Source organism: Argiope bruennichi, chromosome 6 (assembly GCF_947563725.1).
Source record: "Argiope bruennichi chromosome 6, qqArgBrue1.1, whole genome shotgun sequence".
Classification (NCBI taxonomy): domain Eukaryota; kingdom Metazoa; phylum Arthropoda; class Arachnida; order Araneae; family Araneidae; genus Argiope; species Argiope bruennichi.
Genome location: NC_079156.1, coordinates 11,800,319 through 11,821,309, shown reverse-complemented (window position 1 = coordinate 11,821,309; position 20,991 = coordinate 11,800,319). Strand labels below are relative to the sequence as shown.

Below are 20,991 nucleotides of genomic sequence, written 5' to 3'. Positions count from 1 at the left end.
TTTTTTAGGAATAAGTTAAATTAAGTTAACTGTTAAAATGTCAACTATTTTCAAAAAGTTATAAATATATTTTAATTTGGTCAATAAAAATTATTAAAAACACTTGATTATTAATTAAATTTTCCTTGGATCGAAAAGTACTTTTGTTTATCTTTATTATTAAAAAAATAAATAAAAAATTTGTAAGTTAAAAAAAATCATCATCGTAGGATTGAATATTTTTTAAATATACGATCTAAAATAAAGCAATGAAAAAATTTTGACTTTTTTTTGGGTCGCGACATGAACATATTTCTCAAATTTCGGTCGCGGCTTAAAAAGGTTAAGAACCACTGGTCTATAGTCTAGGAGTGAAACAGAGAACACTAAAAGAGTAAATCAGAATTTGTAATCAGCAAATGACTAATCTCCGATTTTAATCGCAAGTCGTTTTCGTGATTTTGCAACCTAATATGTAGAGAGAAATTAGAATACCATTCACTTTTAAATCTTAAAAATAAATTTTTCTACTTACTTGAATTCGCAATTTTGAAAGCATTCTCAGGAAAGAAATGTTCATACGCATTTTAATATCTTTCCTGTAGTTTCCTTCTTAATGGTATTCGTTGTTTAAAAATACAGAGTGATTCATAAAGAAGTATACACTTTCTAGATGACTGCAAAACAGTAACAGGCAAGGACACGAACCACTTTTGCGGATCTTAAGGTAGATATACTGTTAAATATTGTGTCGCGCCTTTGGCAGAAATCACACAGGCAGTAGTCAGTCGAAATGGCGGCGTCTGCAGTGGAGGAGGCATTTTGTGTTCTTCAATGTAGAAGATGTAATCCACAACTCTTGTGCAATTGCATATTCGATCACAATTCGGAAAAGAAGCTCTAATTAGAAAATCTATCTATCAATGGCATAAAAAATTTTAAACTACGGGCTGTTTATGCAAAGGTATAAATCCTGGAGGACTGACGGTATCACAAGAAATCGTCATTCAACGAAGCCCGGAAAAATAAACGTAGAGGGTGGGCCGTGAAATGCACATTTCTCAGCTCATCTTCTGGAGAATTTTGAGAAAGAAGCTGAAAATGATTCCTTACGAACTACAGGTGTTGCAAAATCTGAAATACTTTGACAAACAAGAGCGTTTTGAATTTTGTGTCTATATGCAGCTTCATTATAAAAATGATGATTTTGCCGATCACATCGTTTTCATTGATGAAACAACAATTCAATCAGGAGGAAGGTACACAAGGACAATGTTTCCTTTTGGGTAAGAGAGAATCAAAAATCCACAGTGCAACACATACGATATCCCCTTAAAGTAAATTTGTTCTGTGCTGTGTCCAGAAAGAAAGTGTACGTTCCCTTCTAAGAAGTCACACATAGAACATCTGCTACTATCTCTAACAAAAAATAATCCCATATAATTCTATTACAGATGACATATAGCATTTTACATTGTTCTTGATTTATATTAGTACAATGAAACTGTATACTTTTTTTATAAATCATCCTTTGACATCTGTTGGTATCAACTTTAAAACCATATGCATGGTAACAAATAGGGTTCTTAATGTATCGTATGCATACATTAAAAACTGTCGAAAGAAGATGAAGCCTTGTTTGACAAGCTTTTTAAAATTACAAAAGAAATTTTAAATTATACTAACTTTGTTTTTCTTTCATATCAATATTTTAAAAGTTGACTATTAGTTCTTAGATAAGAATAAATGGTGCTGCATTTTTCCTTTTATTAAAAACTTGTTGTTTTTAAATTTACTTTATATTAGTGTCCGAAATTTTAAATGCGCCTCTGATACCTACTATTGAATACCCTTTTTTTTTTTTTTCAGTCTGGAAGGCACCATCCGCCAGAGTATGCAGGAACTGAGTGCTCTGCTGTCGGCAGTGAAGGGTACAGGTCAAGTGTCCATGACGCAGGTGTCGCAGCGCAATGAGGTGATGGCCGAAGCAGACCATGTGTTGCACCCTCTCATGGACATTTTGGACGGGAAACTGTCAATGTTCTATCAGGTTTGCGAACGCACAGTCTTGAAGCGCTTGCTCAAGGTGAGTTCTCTTTTCAACTGGTTCGTAATGTTATTAATCTCACTGCAGGCCGAACCTTTTCTAAAATCAATATTTTTACAGATGGCACATCATCAATCTATTTATGTTGTTGTCAAATCAAAAGCAATATTAAAATATTAACCGTCATCGCTTCTATGTCCAGTCCGACTACCATCATTTTCATATTCTTGTTGGATAATGATTATTATTAAAGCCATATAATAGCAAAAGCTTTTATATTCATTTGTAGGAATAATAACAGACCTACAACCATTTGAGATTTCTAAAATGGTTGTAGGTAAAATGTGAATAAAAGGAATCTTTATATTCACATACGTATAATAATGAAACAAATTACTTTTCGGAATGATGCGGATTAATTTGTCTGGGTAATTAGCGGGAATTATTTGAATGAAATCACAGGTCAATAACCCGGATTCTCGGGATCATTTCGCCAAAATAATGATGATTGCAAGATAAATAGATTTCCCAGGTTCACTATTCTTATATCAAATGATTCAGAGATGACTGGAAAAAATATTGTATAAAAATGGAAACTGTCGAAAGGTATACATTCTCTGACTCGTAAACAACGCATCAACGTAAACTCGCTCAGTTCTCACCTCATTATCAATAAATTGTAGAAAATTGAAACTAATTCAAAATCAGTTACTGAAAATGGCTAATTCTTAAAATTTCTGACAGTGGTGGTTCGTCAGATGAGAAACGAGTAGAGTTGCATTTTTTTTTTTTTTTTCCCTCAAAATCTTAGAATTGACTTACAGTTTTTAAAAAATAATTTTTCTTTGAGAATATTAAGATTTAATCATTATTATCCAAATTATGTTTTAAACAATTTATTGACACAATTATTTTTTTTTCGGGGGAGGGGGGGTTCTAACAAAAGAAAATCAAAAATATTGAACTAAATGTGATTCTGTTGGGAAAATATGGAAGAATTAAGTCATAAATCGGCGAATGAGAGAAAACGGAAAAAAAAATAATCTATACTTATAATGAAGCTCAAAGTGTGTGTGTGTGTGTGTGTGTGTGTGTGTGTGTGTGTGTGTGTGTGTGTGTGTGTGTGTGTGTGTGTGTGTGTGTGTGTGTTGGCGCTCTACAGGCCAGGTCATTTGACATACAGTTACCAAATTTGGTACATGTATACCTTAGAGGTCGGGAATGTGCACCTGGGGTCCCTTTTTTTGAAATTTTAATTATTAATTAAAAACTAACTTTCCCGCCAAAATAATCTTCCATTTTTCCCACCGCCAAATGAGTGAAGCTTCAGTTTTTTTTTTCTTCCAACAGTAATGAGGCTAGGGTTAACATTTTTCGGCGGATTATTTCAAACGATTCTGTTTATTTGCTTAATGTTTTATGCATTTAAAATTAAACATTGTTAATTAATCCATGTTTCAGATTCATTCTGAAATACTTTTGAATTAAAATAACACAGAATAAAGGAAATTAAAAATGTATAATCTGCATAGCGTTTTCCCAACTGGCGTAGAAAAATTCACGCATTTGCGTTACCTAACTGGCGAAGAAAATTCACGCATGCGCATTGTTCTGATTGTTGTCATGACAACCACTATCAACGGATGATTTAAATTATTTTTAGGTTAGTTGCATGCTTTTGTAAGTAAATTGTATTTATGTTAGTTATATATTTTTTGTATATGCTTATAGTTTTAAGTACATCGTTTTCTAAGTAGTGTTTTTAAACCTGTTTTAGACCGATTATTTTAAACGATTCATTTTATTTTCTTAGTGTTTGATGCATTTAAAATTAAACATTGTTAATGAATCGATCTGTTCATGATGAATCTGAGAAAATTTTGTTAACAAATTCTTGAGATATTACATAAATTAAGAAAGATATTCTTTAGTGCCCATAAAGTTTAAACGCTCAGTGACTCTATTATCAGTAATCATATTATTAAAAAAAATGCTTTGTTTCAGTAAAAAATATTATTATATTAATTGCAGATTAATCATTTACACTTTAATTTAAAGTATAAATTCTACGAGGGGTAACAGAAAATTAGATACATATCACGTTATGACTGAAGGCCTTTATAATATTATGAGTGAATTATATGACTATCAAAATTTGAAGTTTTAAAATATTTTGCTGAAGAATCTATTAAAGTTGGAATTGCATAAAATATTTAATTATTAAAATTTTAACGAACATTAAGATTAGCGAACCGGCTGGTCGCCAAAGGCGGCTAGTAATAAATAAGGAGAGCGAATTTTGCCGCGGATATGAGAGAACAGCTGGCTGAGTGCCAAATCCAAGTTGTAAAAAGTTTTGCCGAATCATCGTTCAATTAGCAATCTTCAGTAATCATAGGAGAGGAAGTTTTGAACTTTTGAAGACAAATTTTGGTACTATCTCATGTTTGGACATCGCATATTTATTGATTCGCTTTCTGCCTTTCTTCTTTTTTAATTTTGATTCATTTAATTTGATTAGTTTTATTTTTTTCGTTGTATCAAACGCGTAGAGGGAAAAAAAACCCCTAAATAAAAATAAAAATGAAAGAAAACAGATTTTAAAAATAATATTAGAGAGCGTGCAGCCTTAAAAGACGAGCCACTTATGGTTTTTAGAATAATTGTGCATACGACAACTTGCACTGATTTTTTTTATTATTTTAAAGTACTAGATTTTTCTAAGTAATTTGAAATCGTTCATTTATAAACTCTATTCTAATCACTATTTTATTGATGCATTTCCTATGTTTATACTTATATATGATTATAACTATATTATATATTTTCCTCCTTTTTAACAGGAACTATGGAAGATTGTGATAACTACCATGGAAAAAATTGTTGTGTTACCTCCCATATCTGAAAAGAATGTGAGTCTGCTAGTCATTCTTTTACAAAGTCAATGCATTCTGGTATGCGTTCAGAGGGGAGCCGGGCTTTTTGCTTGTGACAGTAGAAATATAGAGTGGCATACTATCCGTTTCAATCACAAGCGCTTTTCTACGATGTACTTCGCTAAGGGGTGGCGCGTAGAAAAATGAGCAGTTATTAGACTTCCTAATTCAGCTAATAATCTGAATTCCCCCTATTGCTAAAAGTAAACATCACCTCTTTTCATCTCTCTTCCCACCCCTTTTTTGATGAAATAAATGCTTATTGACACATTTGCAATGGAGTAGAGGGTTTCTGAATCCGAGAATTAATAATAGTGATTGGTCAGAGAGGATATGGTGTATTAATAGCCAGGCTGCCGTGGAAACAAAATATTGTGTTTTCGTGCTTCTTTATAAAATAAAATGGAATGAAGGGACGATAATATAAAATCAAGTCTCATGCTCATCAAGTTTCTGTTGCTGTATAAATACCAAATATCAGCTTGCGAACGTAATAAATTTTTATCTCCGAAAATTCGCCTGCTTTCTCTGACAAGCTTGCACTCTAACGGATCCTGGAATGCTTTTTAGGAGACTGATTGCTTAATGCGCTCTGTGCTTTGCTTTTTCTCTCTGGCGAGTAACCACTGTCTCTTCTCTTGCAGGTGATACTCCCAAACCTTCCCAATGCCAAAATAGAAGATATGGGTCGCCTGTTGAGGAACCACGTGACAGCGACCACAAAGCTGCCTTCAGCCCTCGGCGTCATGGTACGATCTGCTTACTTGGCCGCTTCTTATTCTTTCGGGCAACTCCCCGATTTATCGAATGGAGGAGCAATTTCAATTTCGATGCCCAAACTCTTTCTTACAACACTTTTTGCTTTACTGTATTTCGTTGGTTTCAAGTTTTCAGTTTCTTTTCTTCTGATTTTACTTTGTTTTATGTCAAATTTATTTATTTATTTTTTTAAATAAAAATTTGAAATGTTTCTATGGGTTATTCTAATTTCTATGGGCCACAATTTGCTCTTTGCGCATCCTCACTTACATCTTTGTTTCTGCTATTAAAAATAAAATGTTATATTAGTTAGTTTGTACCTATTTAATTGAAAGACATTCAGGAACACATCATAAAACTTGATGATGTAATTAAAGGATTACAAAGCAAGAATTATATATATATATATATATATAGCTACATGTGATATGTGAAAGTACTTACATGAAACTTAAATTGTTCCCCCTCATCATTGCTGACAACTTTTTCTTCACGGCGAAGCTTGCATTGTGAACATAAAATTCCACCCAACAGATGAAGTGATGGAATGTTTGGTGCGCATTTTTAAATAGATTCCGTTGAGCACTTCGTTTGCGAGAAGTACCCGACATCACGCTTTAATAACGCCAACACGTCTTAATGTTGGCGTACGCTGTTCTCAATGTAAAAGATGCTGTGAAGAAAAAGTTATTGTTAGGAATTAGTCTATGCCCTCTTTCGCTTCTCTGCTTCATTGGGTCCCACGCAAGAAATAACTACAGCATCATCTTTTAGATTCCCTCTCGACCTAGAATAAGGAATTAGTCTTTGAAATTTATTTACAAACTTAATTGTGCTGATATTTTAATTCTCACTCAAAAGCGTTTGTCTTTTGTTTGAAAACTATTCTAAAATCCTGCATTTTACTGATTTATTTTATAAAATAGAGTAACATTTGAAATTGAACGTACACCTCTGTGTTTTCTTTTCGTATTTTTTATATTAAAAATCTGCCTTTATTTAATAAAATTGATCAAAATTTTAAATGACTGAAATGATATCTTGTTTAGAATTAATTCCATTATCCATTTAATGGTAATTTTTTAAGTTTAGAGCTCAATATTACTTTGAAACAGAGTACTGAATTTAGCTAGTGCTTAATTTTTCTCTAGTAAAAGAAATAAAAGTGCTGCATCAAAACTTTTAGATTATAAGGATGCAATTTGTTATATCAGAAATTCTTTTATTTTGCATAAATTTTAAGAATATTTCAATTTGTGGTGAGCATCTGATATGTCAATTTTCGAAGCTATGAAATTACAATGCATCATTGCAGGTGGAGAAAAACCTGACGCCGAAGCAGTGTGCCGTGCTGGACATGGCCTTGGACACCATCAAGCAGTACTTCCATGCGAATGGCAACGGCCTAAAGAAGAATTTCTTGGATAAAAGCGCTGAGTTGCAGAGTTTGCGGTATGCCCTCTCCCTCTATACGCAAACCACCGACACGCTCATCAAGACTTTCGTCACGACGCAGCTCAAGCAGGGTAAGGCAGCTCATTCTCGCTTTATACTTCGTGTGCGAAGTATTAAAAAAAAAGACGAAATGGTAAAATTGTAAACTTTGAGATTTCATACCTCCTCTTGCTCAGAAAGCGAGTGATTCTGGATTTTTGCTTAGAATTATACATGAGCTTGTGAACACTATAACTCAAAAACAATACAAGCTTGCAGGATAAAATTGATGCCTACATCATAACTGTAGATTTTCGTGAACTGTCGGACGAAATCCGTCGGTTTGTTTGTTCGCGTGCGCGTGTATTAATGCGATTCCTAAAAATACACTGGCGGGGAAAAATCCCAACACCAAGAAAGACTTGTGTCAGATAAACAAAATTTGGTAGGTGTGTTTATGCATCTGGAAGATGACATCGATTCAAATTTCGCGTATAAGTGTGGCGCTAGTAGCGCCACTCAGAACTTGCAAATCAGGTTTGCTTGAAATGCGTGCTGTAAAGTTCGTGAGCGTTTTTTATCTTTGAAATTCGGCGTATTGAGTTGATGTTAGCCAAGAATACTTTTAAGAAAACGAAGAAACCATTATCAACAGCTCACCGAGTTTGAACGAAGTCGCGTAATAAGACTATGAGAAAGTGGATTTTCATTCCTCGATATTGCAGAAAAACTTGGCTGGAATGTATCCACTGTACATGATTGTTGGGAGAAGGGCTAAAGGGATGGTACGGCCTGAAGAAGTTCGGGTTCCGGGCGGCCACGTGGCTCTACTGAAAGGAAAGACCGCCGTATTGAGGGGACTGCTGTGGCGCATCGCACTGCGTCTACAGCAGAAATTCGAGCTGCAGTTGGTACTACAGTGACACAACAAATTTTTAGAAGAAATCGAATACTTCAAGGACAGCTTCAAGCCAGGCGTCCTGTAGCGTGTATTCCACTGACTCCAAGCCATTGGCGTTTGGGATGCCAATGGTATCAAGCCAGAGTTCATTGGAAGACAGAGTGGAGATTTTTTGTGTTTTCTGATGAAAGCAGGTTCTGCCTTGATGCCAGTGATTGCAGTGTGTTGGTCTGAAGAATACCAGGGGAACGCCTGCAACCAAACTGTCTGCGGCCTAGATACACTGGACCTACACTTGGAGTCATGATCTGGTTAGCAATTTTCTATAACAGCAAGAGCATTCTCATGGTTACATACTGACATCAAATTTGTACGTCAGCTTGGTAATTTAACCTGTCGTTCTGCCATTCATGAACAGCATTCAAAGGCGAGTTTCCCAATAGGATAATGCTCGCCCTCATACCGATGTTGTAACGCAACGTGCTCTACAGAGTGTTACCTTGGCCTGCTAGATCACTAGATCTGTCTTCAATTGAGCACATATGAGATATCATAGGACGACAAATCCAGTATCATCCACAGCCAGCATTGACAATCCCAGTATTGACAGAACAAGTACAACAAGCATGAAACTCCATATCACAAAGTAGCATGACACAATGCATGCACGTTTGCAGGCTAACATTCGAAATACCGGTTATTAATGTGACAGCATTTCACATTTTAAATGCATTTTCTTGAGCTTAAATTAACCTGTGACCTTGAAAATTTAATTAATTAAACATGTTAACTAAACAAATGCATTATTCAAATTTCATTACTCTACAATAATTTTTCTTGGTGCTGGGATTTTTTTCCGTCAGTGTACATAGAGATAAATGGGTGACATTCATCGCACAGTCGATTTCCACATCAGAATTTTAGATCCATGTCAAATTTTGAGCCAACTCTATCGAATGACTAACTGCTCTCCCGTCTGTATATCGGCCTGTTTCTGCACGTGATTACTTTAAAGAAGTATGGTGTTGATGAACGAAATTTGACGCATTGTTTCTATTCTATTTTTGTAGATTTGTGTCTCTTTTTGACCCTTTTCTTTCAAACGAATCCAAGAAGCACACTCTGCTTTCTTCATTATTCTACGAAGCACAAAAGTGTGCTTTATTGCGGAATTACGAATAGATCACAGAAAAAGTCAGTACCTTGTTATCGGGTAGATGGGCAAAGATGGGAGCACCAGTCTTAGTAGAAGGATGCTAATATATTGATGCCTCTTTTTGAAATAATATCACACTCCTGCCATTACTTACTATCAACCTTCTTGCCATTTGTAATGCAAAAAACAATCGTATACTGAGGCGACGCTTACCCTCATTGCGTGATTGAGATGCGTGGTTCATTTGCCTTAAATCATTGAGTGCCATGTCATTCACACTCACGTGATAGCAAAGTCAATATAGAATTTGGTGCGAGTTGAACAAACTTATGTGTAGTTTATATTTCCTTGTTTTAACACGTTGCACAGCACATGAATCGCCTGTAATTCATTCATAACGTCAAGTTAGATATTTTCTTCTCTAGTACAATTAAAAGAGAGCAAATTAATAAACATCTTATTGGATAGTACTCCGAATGACAGGTATCAATCATGGTGCGAGCGTGCTAAAAGTGCCGAATTTTTACTACTTGAGTATCCAATAAGAATTAGAAAGTATTTTAGGGGTGAGTAGTGGTATACGGAAGAACACTGTAGTGAACCGAAACCATAACTTTGCGTGTTCCGAAACTTGTTTTTGTTGACTTACGGACTTAATCAAGAATTCCAACAGCCAAACACTTTTCCACGCATGAAAAAAATCGAATTATTGAATATATTTCCCAATTAGTGGGATTTTCTATCTCAACTTTTATTTTAATTTGAATTAGCCTCCGAATTAACTACTCCACAACCTACTAATTTCATTTGTCATTGACTTTAGAATTTGACATTAATAGGGAAAGCGCAAGGCCACTTGCGTACAGTACAGCATTGTAATGACGTTTCTATCCCGGATTATCCTCACACATAAACAAATATATATTATTTCCTCAATTACCCTCATATCACTAATAATTCTTTCGTTTCAAATCTATACAAATATCTTATGGACAATTTTTAAATTTTTGAACCTGTACAATGCAGTAATTTCCTATTATCTTTGAGAAACATTATTAGTGGTACCAAATTCTGTGTACTGAAAAGGTTTTCCCTTCCATTTTCAGATGCTCCAACGGCAGAGGAAGGCAGCGTGGGGGAGGTTTCCATCCAAGTAGATCTCTTCACGCACCCAGGCACGGGAGAGCACAAAATCACCGTCAAAGGTAGAGCTGCAATGCCTTTGTGCTATTCTTTTCTCTTAGTGAAATAATGTCAGTGTTGTTACCTGATTTTCCTCTTTTCCTAGTGGTGGCAGCCAACGACCTAAAGTGGCCCAGCACTAGTATGTTCCGCCCATTTGTAGAAGTCAACCTTATCGGCCCACACCTGTCCGACAAGAGAAGAAAACATGCCACCAAATCTAAGAACAACAACTGGTCGCCAAAATACAACGAGACTTTTCATTTGTAAGTCCAGCCAGCGTTTCTTCCCTTAGGCTTTAAACATTATCGAATTAGTTATTTTCAATATACATATTTTATTTTTATGCTTCTTCATTTAGTTCATATTGGTTCGAATTTGTAAAGATAAATTCTGTAATCACTTTTTTATCTTCCTTTCTTATTTATAAAGATTCTGAAATTTTTAATAGTTTTTTTTTATTCAGATGGATACACTTTCTATGTATAGTAAATTAATGTAAATGAATTTGACATTCAGCATGAAATTGACGAAAATTCTTTAAAAGTTCAATGGTATTTTATAAAAATTAATTTTGAAAGGAAAATTTGGGAAATTAAAAGTGAAGAAATAATAAAAATAACAAAGTTTTAAAAATATACTTTTATTTGTGGATCAAAAGAAACAAACATGTTTTCAATAAAAAAAAATCATGAGACCTTGAGGCATTAAAAACAATATGAAGAAATTAAGCCGTAATAAATGTTGAGAAACTTTCTAATCGTTCAATAAAATAAAAACGTCGGCCTCATACTTTTGTAATTTTTTTCTTAATGATAACGTTTGTCATAAAATTTAAAAAAAAAATTGAGCAGCTAATTCGAAACATTACAAAAAAACATGTCGATCGAAGCTCGGTCTTCCAAATATTGCTATAATATGCTTAGAAGTTATTGAAGAAAAAACTGTAAAAGAGTAAATTCAAAATGATGAACTTTTAATTATTTGAGATTCTGAAACGTTTTTTCTTAGTGAGCATCACATATAATGTTATTAGCAACATTTCGCTGCTGCAGTGTTGAAATTATGTCATTATGTAATATTTTGTATATGGGGCATTTGTGATGGAATGCATTTTCATACCTTCGAAGAATTGTGAATTAAAAACGAGTATGTTCCAATTCTACACCACAGAAGCACTGTTGCCACATCACAAGTATTTCCGTCAGCCCAGTGAACGCAGCTTACTTCCCATTTAAGAATTTGTCCACAATATTCACAGCAAACCTTATTGGATTTGATTGGGGAAAGTCGACACGCTGTTGCTTCTCTCCAATTGCAACACCCAGACGGTCTGGAATTGATAAGGAAGCATAGTTAGAGAGAGATCGTTTTCGGTTCATCCAAATTGTGATTCGTTATAATAGCGTGTACTAGACCTGCAGTAATCATATTAAGCATTTAAGCTATAACATATGATCTTTCTAATCGCAGTCTATCAAATATACTTCTGTTATCTTCAAGCATATTTTTTATTAAACAGTGTATAGTTTTTACGGAAAATGGAAATAGCTTATGAGTAAAAACATTTCAATAAGTCATTTTTTACAGAGTGGGGCATGTATGTAATCCCATGATTACAGCTTCAAAATTAGTATAAAGCATCAAATGTTTTTTAATTATAAAGCAACTTATTTATAAGAAAAAATTCTTGACTTTATGAGCGACAAAAATCACAGCAGCTTACTGATGCATTTTGATTTATATAGTTTTTTTCAATTATTTACGCATTTATTTTTGGTACATGACCAATACCAACTAAATGAAAAACTTAAAATAAAAATATTCATTTGTACGGCCACGAATAACTGCAATTTTTCGAGGTGGCTTAAAATATACGCATGAAAAGCTAGGCAAAATGCGGGGCAGGTTTTTACCCAACTAGCCCCAAAGAATTTGTCTTCAGCTAGATTTCTTTTATATGAAATAACTAGATTTTTATTTTAAATCTAGACCAGTCAAAACTCGAATCATCCGGCAAATGGTTCACTCAGTTCGGAGGCGGTGAATTGATTCCGCACCCAGGTAGCAAGCACATCCTGTAACACAATATTATACAATATTGTGCAATATTATATTATATCATTGAATATTCAACAATATTATATAATCTTGCGAATATTGTTTAATATCATACAATTTTCTACAATATCTATGTGCTACTAGAGTGGAAAAGGAAATGAAAAATGTTTCTGCTTAATACTGATGAACTGTTTTTCATTTTTTTTCCCCTCAGCATCATCGGCAACGAGGAGGAGCCATCGTCCTTCGAGCTGCACATTTGTGTGAAGGACTACTGCTTCGCGCGTGAGGACCGCCTCGTGGGCGTGGCGGTGATGCAGCTGCGGGACATCATCGAGCAGGGCAGCTGTGCCTGTTGGCTGCCGCTTGGGCGGCGGGTCAACATGGACGAGACGGGCTGGACCGTGCTCAGGATCCTGTCCCAGCGCACGAACGACGAAGTGGCCAGGGAATTCGTCAAGCTCAAGTCAGAGGTCCGCAACGACGAAAACATCCCCGTGCAGTAAGGGGACACTTTGGGACCTATGCATCCCCGACCGTGCGGGTCGGTGTCGTCGCCGTTGTCCCGGCCACCCACTTTAGTCCGGGACACTACTCACTCACTCGAGAAATATGACGCGTTCTCCGCGTCGTCTGTTCTTCCGACATTTGCTCATTCGATGAACCAGTTTTTCATTACGTGAAACTAACTCTTATTACTCTCCTTGCCCCCTCTTTGTGTCATATGAACCCTACCTGTCTCACACTTAACTACTGCATCCGATCATCTTTCCGAAATGGCAAAAGAAAAAAAAAAAATCTTTCTGCTTCGGGAAACAAAAAGGGGGAAAAACATCTCCAGTTTCGATGAAACAGTTCTTTTCTCTCTTTTTAATCGATTCTTTTCTTTTTTGTTACAAAAAGAGAGAGAACAGGACTCCATGCAGGTCTCGTTGCCATCTTCGTGCTTTGTATTCCAAAGCCGATACTGCGCAAAGCGAATGAAAAATCGTAGCCGATTCGCAGAAAGAAGGAATTATTCAGAAGCTTGAGAACCAAATTTATTTAAAATTTAAAAAAATGAACTCCATAACGGTGCTTTCTGAGTGTTTTGGAGTCTTTCTAAATTTCATATCGAAGAATTTATACACAAAAATTATGTAAATATACATTGACTTTGAAATTTTTTATAAATGTGGAAAAAGAATTTATCGAAGTTATGTATTTTACTTTTAGATTTAAGATCTTTGCATTTATGTGAAATGCTCAATGTTTCAATTACGATGTATCTTGAGTACAAATATTATTCCAATCGGAGGAAACCCGCGATTTTGAATACGAGCCTATAGTTCACTTTTCTTTCGCGTTTGCTTGAGCGGTGGATGTTCGAAATTCGCCTTCCAAATTGAGTCGAAAATCATAATGATCAAGTGGTTGCAGACGATCAGTGTCCCCTTAGCTAAGCTCCGAAGTGGGAACGAGGCCTTGTAGCAGATTTAGGCTTTCCCTACTCTTGGAACTAGTGTCGCCTCTCTCTCAATTTAACACAAAAAAGCGGAGATCCTATTTCGGTGTGCAAGCAAGCTATGTCTAATACTAATAATACTAATTGTTATCTGTACTTTTTCTTGGGCATACCTTTTTTACGAACATATATAAATATATACATATGTAAATGTAAATGCTATACCATGCATTACTGTACCATAAGTAATTATAATACTAACTGGAAGATAGTGTAAAGAAGTAGGAAAAATACTCTTCACTCAATGTACATGTGATTTTCAGCGCTGTCTTATGTCCAGTGTGGAATAACTAAGCGACCTGCAGAGCCGGAAGAGCCTTTAAGATGATTTCTTTGTTTCAAAAGCGGATTTGGTTCAGTCCATTCACAAATTGATGAGGGGTAGTAGTCCAGGAAGGAATTTTTCCATCTTTATATGATTTGAGATTGGGATTTCCTATTTGAAAAATATAACTATTTAATTTCGCTATTTTTATTTTTGAAACTTTTTTGTTTTTCGACGTTATGTTATTACGCTTTTAATTGTAGTCGTTTCATTCTATATTTCTTAAAGCACGATGCACATTTTATTAAATATTGAAGGCTGAATTCAATCATTTAATAATCAAGAAGTCTCGTTTGTATCTAGTGGTAAATGACTACAAGCAATCATTTGGCTTTGATTAGTGAGAAATTTCGAATAAGATGATTCTAATTTACTTAAAATAAAATAATATCCAAATTATTATGGGGAATCGATTAAAACGCCTGCCAAAATAAATCATAACTAAACGGAATTCCTCGTTTCAAAACTTTGTCATTTCCAGCAAAAACTTTAGACAAATCACCTACATTTTCGTTCAGAAATGTTAAAATTTTATGCTTTTTGATTTTTCAAAATTATTCGTTTAATATTATAATAGAAAGCTTTAAAATTTTTAACGGAATTTCGAAAAAAAATCATTGTGTTTATTTTGAGAAATTTAATATAATTTTCTGTTTAGCATAAAACTAATAGCAATAATTATAATTGCATTCTTTGATCGGGTTATTTAAATATTTCCGATAAAAATCATCAAAATACATAAAGAAAAATGATCGATATCGATCACTGATTATCAAATAATATGCAGATTTTATTATTTTTTTCCCCTTATTTTAATAACTTTAGGGAAGGGTTCACTGTATTTTTTTTCTGTAAGACTACTACCCTTTTGATTTAATGTAATTCATTGATTCAAATAAACCATTTATCTGTTGATGATGTTTAAAGGACAACAAGCTTTGTAAAAATAAAAAAGCCAACCTTCCGGCTCTGTAACCTTAAAACTATTTCCTTTACGACTGTGAGCATGGTGTGAATTTCAGATTTATATTTTTTTATATTGCATTGTCGCGATGATAGGAGTTTAGATGCAGGGAGACTGATTTAAGTGCTTCTCTTATTTAAGTGACTCTTAATAATTTCGTGTGCTACTGTGTTTTTCCCTCTTACTGCCACTCTTTCCATCAGCACAAGATACGGTTACAGTGACAGTCTGTCACAACACAATATTACCTAACTTTAAGCCAAGAAACCGCTATGAGAGAAGATCTCATCCTTAACACATTCACTTTCTATCTGTGTGATATCCCCTCTAGCACTTGGCGAATATTTATTCTCAATGTGTTCAGTTTTATTTCTATTTAGTGGCTGAAAATTTAAATAAATTAAAATTGGTTCATTGTGGAGTATCAAGCTTTGGTAATCGAACTTTTTGCCCAATCGAAAGAGACAAGCCGCCCTTGTAAATTTTTCTGATTGGCTGACTGCCGAGTTGCCAGATGTTTCACTTCTGAGAATGAATTCAATTGTATTAATGAAAATTCAAATATTGCAGCCTTATTGCCTGTACTGTACTTCCTTACAATCAATTGTGTCAGATAATGGAAACGATCTCTTTACTTTCTGAAAATGGCCCAGAGTCGGTTTACTTTACATTATATTCATCAAAAGTACTTCTGAGGTATCATTTAGGATTTCTTTATAATACTTACAAGCACGATCTACCACTTATTCATTATTTTGCATGATTAATATTCCTTTGCTGTTACACCTCATTACATAAATGTGTTTTCCGTTTTTAAAGAAATTTTTAATGTGTGTTTAAGTGATACTTTGATTTATGGAATTAAATTTAAACATTCCTTCTTCTTTTTTTTTTCTTTTTTTTTTTTTTGAATTAGTGACTTATAAACGAATAACTCCTGTTCCTGATCAAAGTTCACGACATCGAATTTCGAGTTTATTGTCCTATGCAAAACAGAAAGCATTTAAGAACATATATTCGGCCCATTTTATTTATAAATAGTTAGAAGATCATACATTTTATTCAGAAATTTTAATATACTGAATGAAAATTGTTGTTTAGACGGAGTCAATTTGTATTTTTAAATTGATAATTATATTCCACTGTAATTCCGGTACTACAATGTAGCTATGACTGGATTTGCAAAATATTAGATGTCATAGTTCTAAGGGATCCTGAAACGAGGTGTTACATTTACGCAGGTACATGTACACTTCTGCTATCCTCAACTGAAAAATAAATATATGTATTAATAAAATTAATCTCCTCGAAAATCCAAATATATTCATAAAAATTATTTTAAGTCATGGAGATTCTCTGAACTTTTCTCTTGTCAAACTATTCCTGCCTCGGCGAGTTCTAAATCTTCATTTTCAAAATCAAAATGAAGGATTTCCATGAGACTTGGATGGTGCTTAATCCAGCAGTTGGCTCAGACGCTGGATATCGCGGAATCAATACACACATTAGCTGAAATGCAAGCTTGAAATAAACAGTCTTAAATTAATTTTAAAATGTTGCGGATTTTCAGAAAGTAATATCAAATAAAAATATAAATGAGTTCTAAATTATTTCTTTCTGAATTTTCAATTTCTTTAAAAACATCAATATTTTAAGAAATAATTAAGCATCAATTAAAAAGGAAATGAAATTTTTTTATTATTAATAATGGTGATGAATTTAGTTTCTTGAAAGTCCTACTCTAAACATTATCGAGGGACCCGCATTGTCTATTATATGCGCCTTAACAGGATTTCTTTCATAATTTCACAAAGAATCTGGATTTCTACGAAATACCAACTGTTCTGCCATAAAGTAAAATCTTACCTTTTCTAAGACGATTCCCTACACATTTTTATGGTTGTCATTCAGTTACCCTGCCTAAACAATTATTGACATTCAGTATATGCAATCGAATTGAACAGATCGATGACTGGAGTGAAATTTTAAGGACCTTCGTTCATAGTCCACTGCCAAATAAAGTGGCCCTAAGAACGAGTGAACTTTTCGGTCTGAGATTAAAAGTTTTGCTCCAAATACAAAAATGCTTAATTTGGTAAGATGAATTAGCAAACTGAATAAAAGACTAAACTGTTCACCAAAACAGGATGCCAAAATTAATGATATTGAAAAACTGTGAATGTCCTGAAGCCAGTTTTTCTAAGCAACATTCCTTCTTTACTAAGCATTTATTTATTTTTTTGATCCAACAATAATCTGCTTTAGGCTTTTATTTATTTTGGGGACTAATTTTGAGTTAATTACTCTCCAACTACTGTGATTTATAATATAAAATATTTTTTTGTATGTTGTTTCTAGTCATTATCACTTTTCCCACAAAATATTCTAGTCAAGCAGTCCGTAAAATTGTCGACGGTGCACGCCAAATGTAGTTAATTTGACATAAATTTACAAATGTTTTAATAGTTATTTGTAGTGAATGAAATCAGAAATTTAATGATTAAAATACAACTAATAAGTGCATTGAGCTGTCGGTTTTCAATTGTACGCTTAATTTAGTCGGGGAATCGACGAAATAAATCATGTCAAAGAAAAATGCAATTGTTTTGAAGTACTGGTTAATAACTCCTGTTACCGGTATTATATAAATTTTTGATATTAATATATTTTAAAGCCTCTGGTATAAATTGGTGTGCACTATGATTAATATTAAAAGACAAATGCTAAAGGGCAGATGGAGTTAACTGAGCCATTTGAAATTTTTATTTAAAAAAAATTAATTTAATTTGTACTTTCTTCATCCATTTCGCTGGAGATACAACTTATTTTTGAACAAAATTATAAGCCTAAAAATCCATTTTTTTAGTTCGAAATGTACGAAAAGGCACACAATTCTTGCTGCCATAATTAGTACTTTGAATTCCCCATAGAATTCCAAGAACAATTTTTAAAGTTTCTTTTTCTTTTTTCCCCATTATTAAGGCGTTTGAAAGAAATAATATTGTTTTATTTTGATGATAGGATATTTTATATTCATTCTATGTTGATTGTCAATAAATTTCTTCCCGGAATTATTTTTAAGCAAAAACGAATGAAATCAGCTGGCCTCAGATTCTCCACTGAGCAAAGAAATGTAACAACTAAATTTTTGAATCTTCTTAACTCATTTGTAAGTTAACTTAAAAGCAGAAATAAAAGTTATTTTGAAACATGTTTTGTCTTTTACACAAGCATTGAATTGTAACTATCGATTATTATTTCCATACAATTTTTATGTGCATCTTCCATTAAGCGTTCATATGCAAAGGCTCTGTTAACTCTTTTTTTTAATTTCGTCTGATTAACAAATACTGCTCTACACTCAATTTCCTTTTTGAGGGTCATTTTTAATAATAAAACTGAAGCTAGTTTTTAAAAGAATAATACATTTTCTCTTGTTATATCCATGATTTTCCTTCTTACTTAAAATAAGTTCCGTAATTTTCTGTCATGTTGGCATTGTAAATGTTTCATTTATTAATTTTCAAAGTACCAGTCATAATTTTGAAATCTCATTGTTAAAAAAAAATTTTAGACTTTTTTTAACGATGTGTCACATTTTAGATACTGTCTGGTGTTTATTTTAGTAATGCAAATGAAAAGAAAATTAGTTTTCAATGAAAGTATTTCACCATTTGAAGAGTTATAGTATTTTGAAATTGTTGTTAAAAAACAAAAAAATTATCTGTTAGACTCTCTTATTTGCTCTAATCAAGTGACTGAGAAACAAACCCTGAAAAAGTAAAATTAAAGATGTATTTCAGACATTGCAAAATTGGCCTTTTTATCATTTATTGCCAGAAGGTAAATATTTTGTATGAATTATTAAAAGTTTTAAAAAATCAAAAGCAGTTTTTTTACTGCGCTTATTTTATGAGAAGTCAAGTATTACTTTGAAGAAGTTACATGCTTGTCTTTTCCATAGATAAAATGTTTATATAAAAAAAGGAAATATTGATAATGTTCGTTTTTGTAAGTGTTATTCATTTGTTTGTGTAACTGTTACATATTGTTTTATTTTTTTACTTTAAAAAAATAGATGCTAAAATCATGTTTGAAAAAAAAAATTGTTTTTCTATAGCTATTGTATTGTTTGAAGAAATATGTTGCACGCTAATAGCAACCTTCCTCCATATTGCAATTCTCTATTTTGACTGTAGATTATGTCTCCATCGTTATGTTTCAGAATAACTGTTATGGAATATTTAAATTTTTAAAAACTAAAGTTAGCATCTAATAGTTAAATATATATTTCAGTTATGTGGCTTTTAAAATATAAGCATTAAAATCTTTTTCTGGAGATATAATCTTTGTTAAGAAAATAACATATCTATTATAAAGTAAGAATGTTTTACAGTGAAAAAAAATTCTATATTTGAAATTTAGATAAAATAAGTATTAGTTCCCGATTGCTTATTGTTTCCGAATAAAGATGTTTTAAAAATAAGGTCAATTGTAACGTAAGCTGTGTGATAAAATGAACAATTGTTAAACTTTGAGGTGTTGAATAGAATGTCAAATTGTTTAAATGTACTATACACATATATAGACTTATGACTATGTATCTATGTAAATATGCAAATATCTTTTTTATACATGGAAAACCTTTAATTCTTAAAAATTAATATGTTGTGTGACTTTAAAGTCTATCGCTCTAATATTGTGTGAAAAGCATTTCATTTTCAATTACTTTTGTATATTGTGTATATTTGAAAGTTCAGCCTGTACTCCTTTACAAAAATGAAACGCGTACAATTTTATTCATTTAAAAGGAAAAAAACTCCAGGAAGATTGGACTGCCTTTGTTTAAGTCTTTTGTATAGAGGTGGAAAGTGCTTACTTTCTACATCCTTCCCTACGCAATTTGCTTTAAAGAAAATGAACCTGAACTGTTCAAAGTACGTCTTTAATGAATTTTTTTGTCAACAAATTAAAAATTGAATAAACTATTTCAAGCAGAACATCTTCTTTGAAAGCCTTCAGACATTGTACATATAATGTTTTCAATGATCATTTCATAGTTCGTATTTTATATTTTTAATTCTCTCTAATTACCTTTGTCTGTTCTGTATTTTGTATTTAAAAAAAAGCGAAAAATTAAAACTTGTGTGTGATAATGAACTATATTATTCATCATGCCTGTTCGAGATTGCCAACACAACAAAATTAAGATTGAGGTATTTACTGAGATTTTCTTATGACATCTGAAATGCGGGGGTAAGGGGGGGGGTTGTTTTCATTTTCCATTATTAGCCTAAAAAACGCGGGCTTTGGAATGTAATCAAATAATTTAACTGTCGCTTAGACTTTCTTCATAGATGAATACAAAATAACTCTTCCTGGCCTTTTAGTAAAGTTAGGAAGAGAGCAACTCCCTTAAGTTTTGTCTGCAGCATCCTCACACCATTCTGTTGGTGCTTATGAATGCCAGCAAGAAAAAGTATATATTTGGATACATGTGGTTGTGCCAGTATCTGCATTCCCTGTAAAAGCTCGGATATTGTCAATGTCCAAAGATAGTCACACAACAAAATATGAAGTTTATATTATATTAAAAGATTTTACTCCTGTCATTGTTTACAGGGATGTACAGCCATGGGTAATAATATAAATCTAATTTTTGCTTATTTAAACATGTTGAGCAAAATGTTACAAAAGCATTATATCTTAAAAATACAGAGCATGAAATAGCCTTTTTGCTTAT

At 33.1% G+C, this 20,991-nt stretch overlaps 1 protein-coding gene across 5 annotated transcripts in view; it reads left to right on the top strand.

Moving 5' to 3' along the window:
• The window catches only part of LOC129972515 (protein unc-13 homolog B-like), a 496,213-nt gene extending 475,805 nt beyond the window's left edge, over positions 1-20,408 (top strand). For 4 of the 5 annotated variants that reach the window (XM_056086676.1, XM_056086675.1, XM_056086673.1 and 1 more), the window contains 7 exons: positions 1,849-2,065; positions 4,870-4,938; positions 5,607-5,711; positions 7,037-7,247; positions 10,319-10,417; positions 10,501-10,660; positions 12,670-20,408. In XM_056086676.1, the coding sequence (XP_055942651.1) occupies positions 1,849-2,065; positions 4,870-4,938; positions 5,607-5,711; positions 7,037-7,247; positions 10,319-10,417; positions 10,501-10,660; positions 12,670-12,961 (1,153 nt within the window). In that variant the 3' untranslated portion in view covers positions 12,962-20,408. The remainder of the gene's footprint in view (positions 1-1,848; positions 2,066-4,869; positions 4,939-5,606; positions 5,712-7,036; positions 7,248-10,318; positions 10,418-10,500; positions 10,661-12,669) is intronic. The other variant, XM_056086674.1, reaches the window with a different exon arrangement.
• The last annotated feature ends 583 nt before the right edge of the window (positions 20,409-20,991 follow it).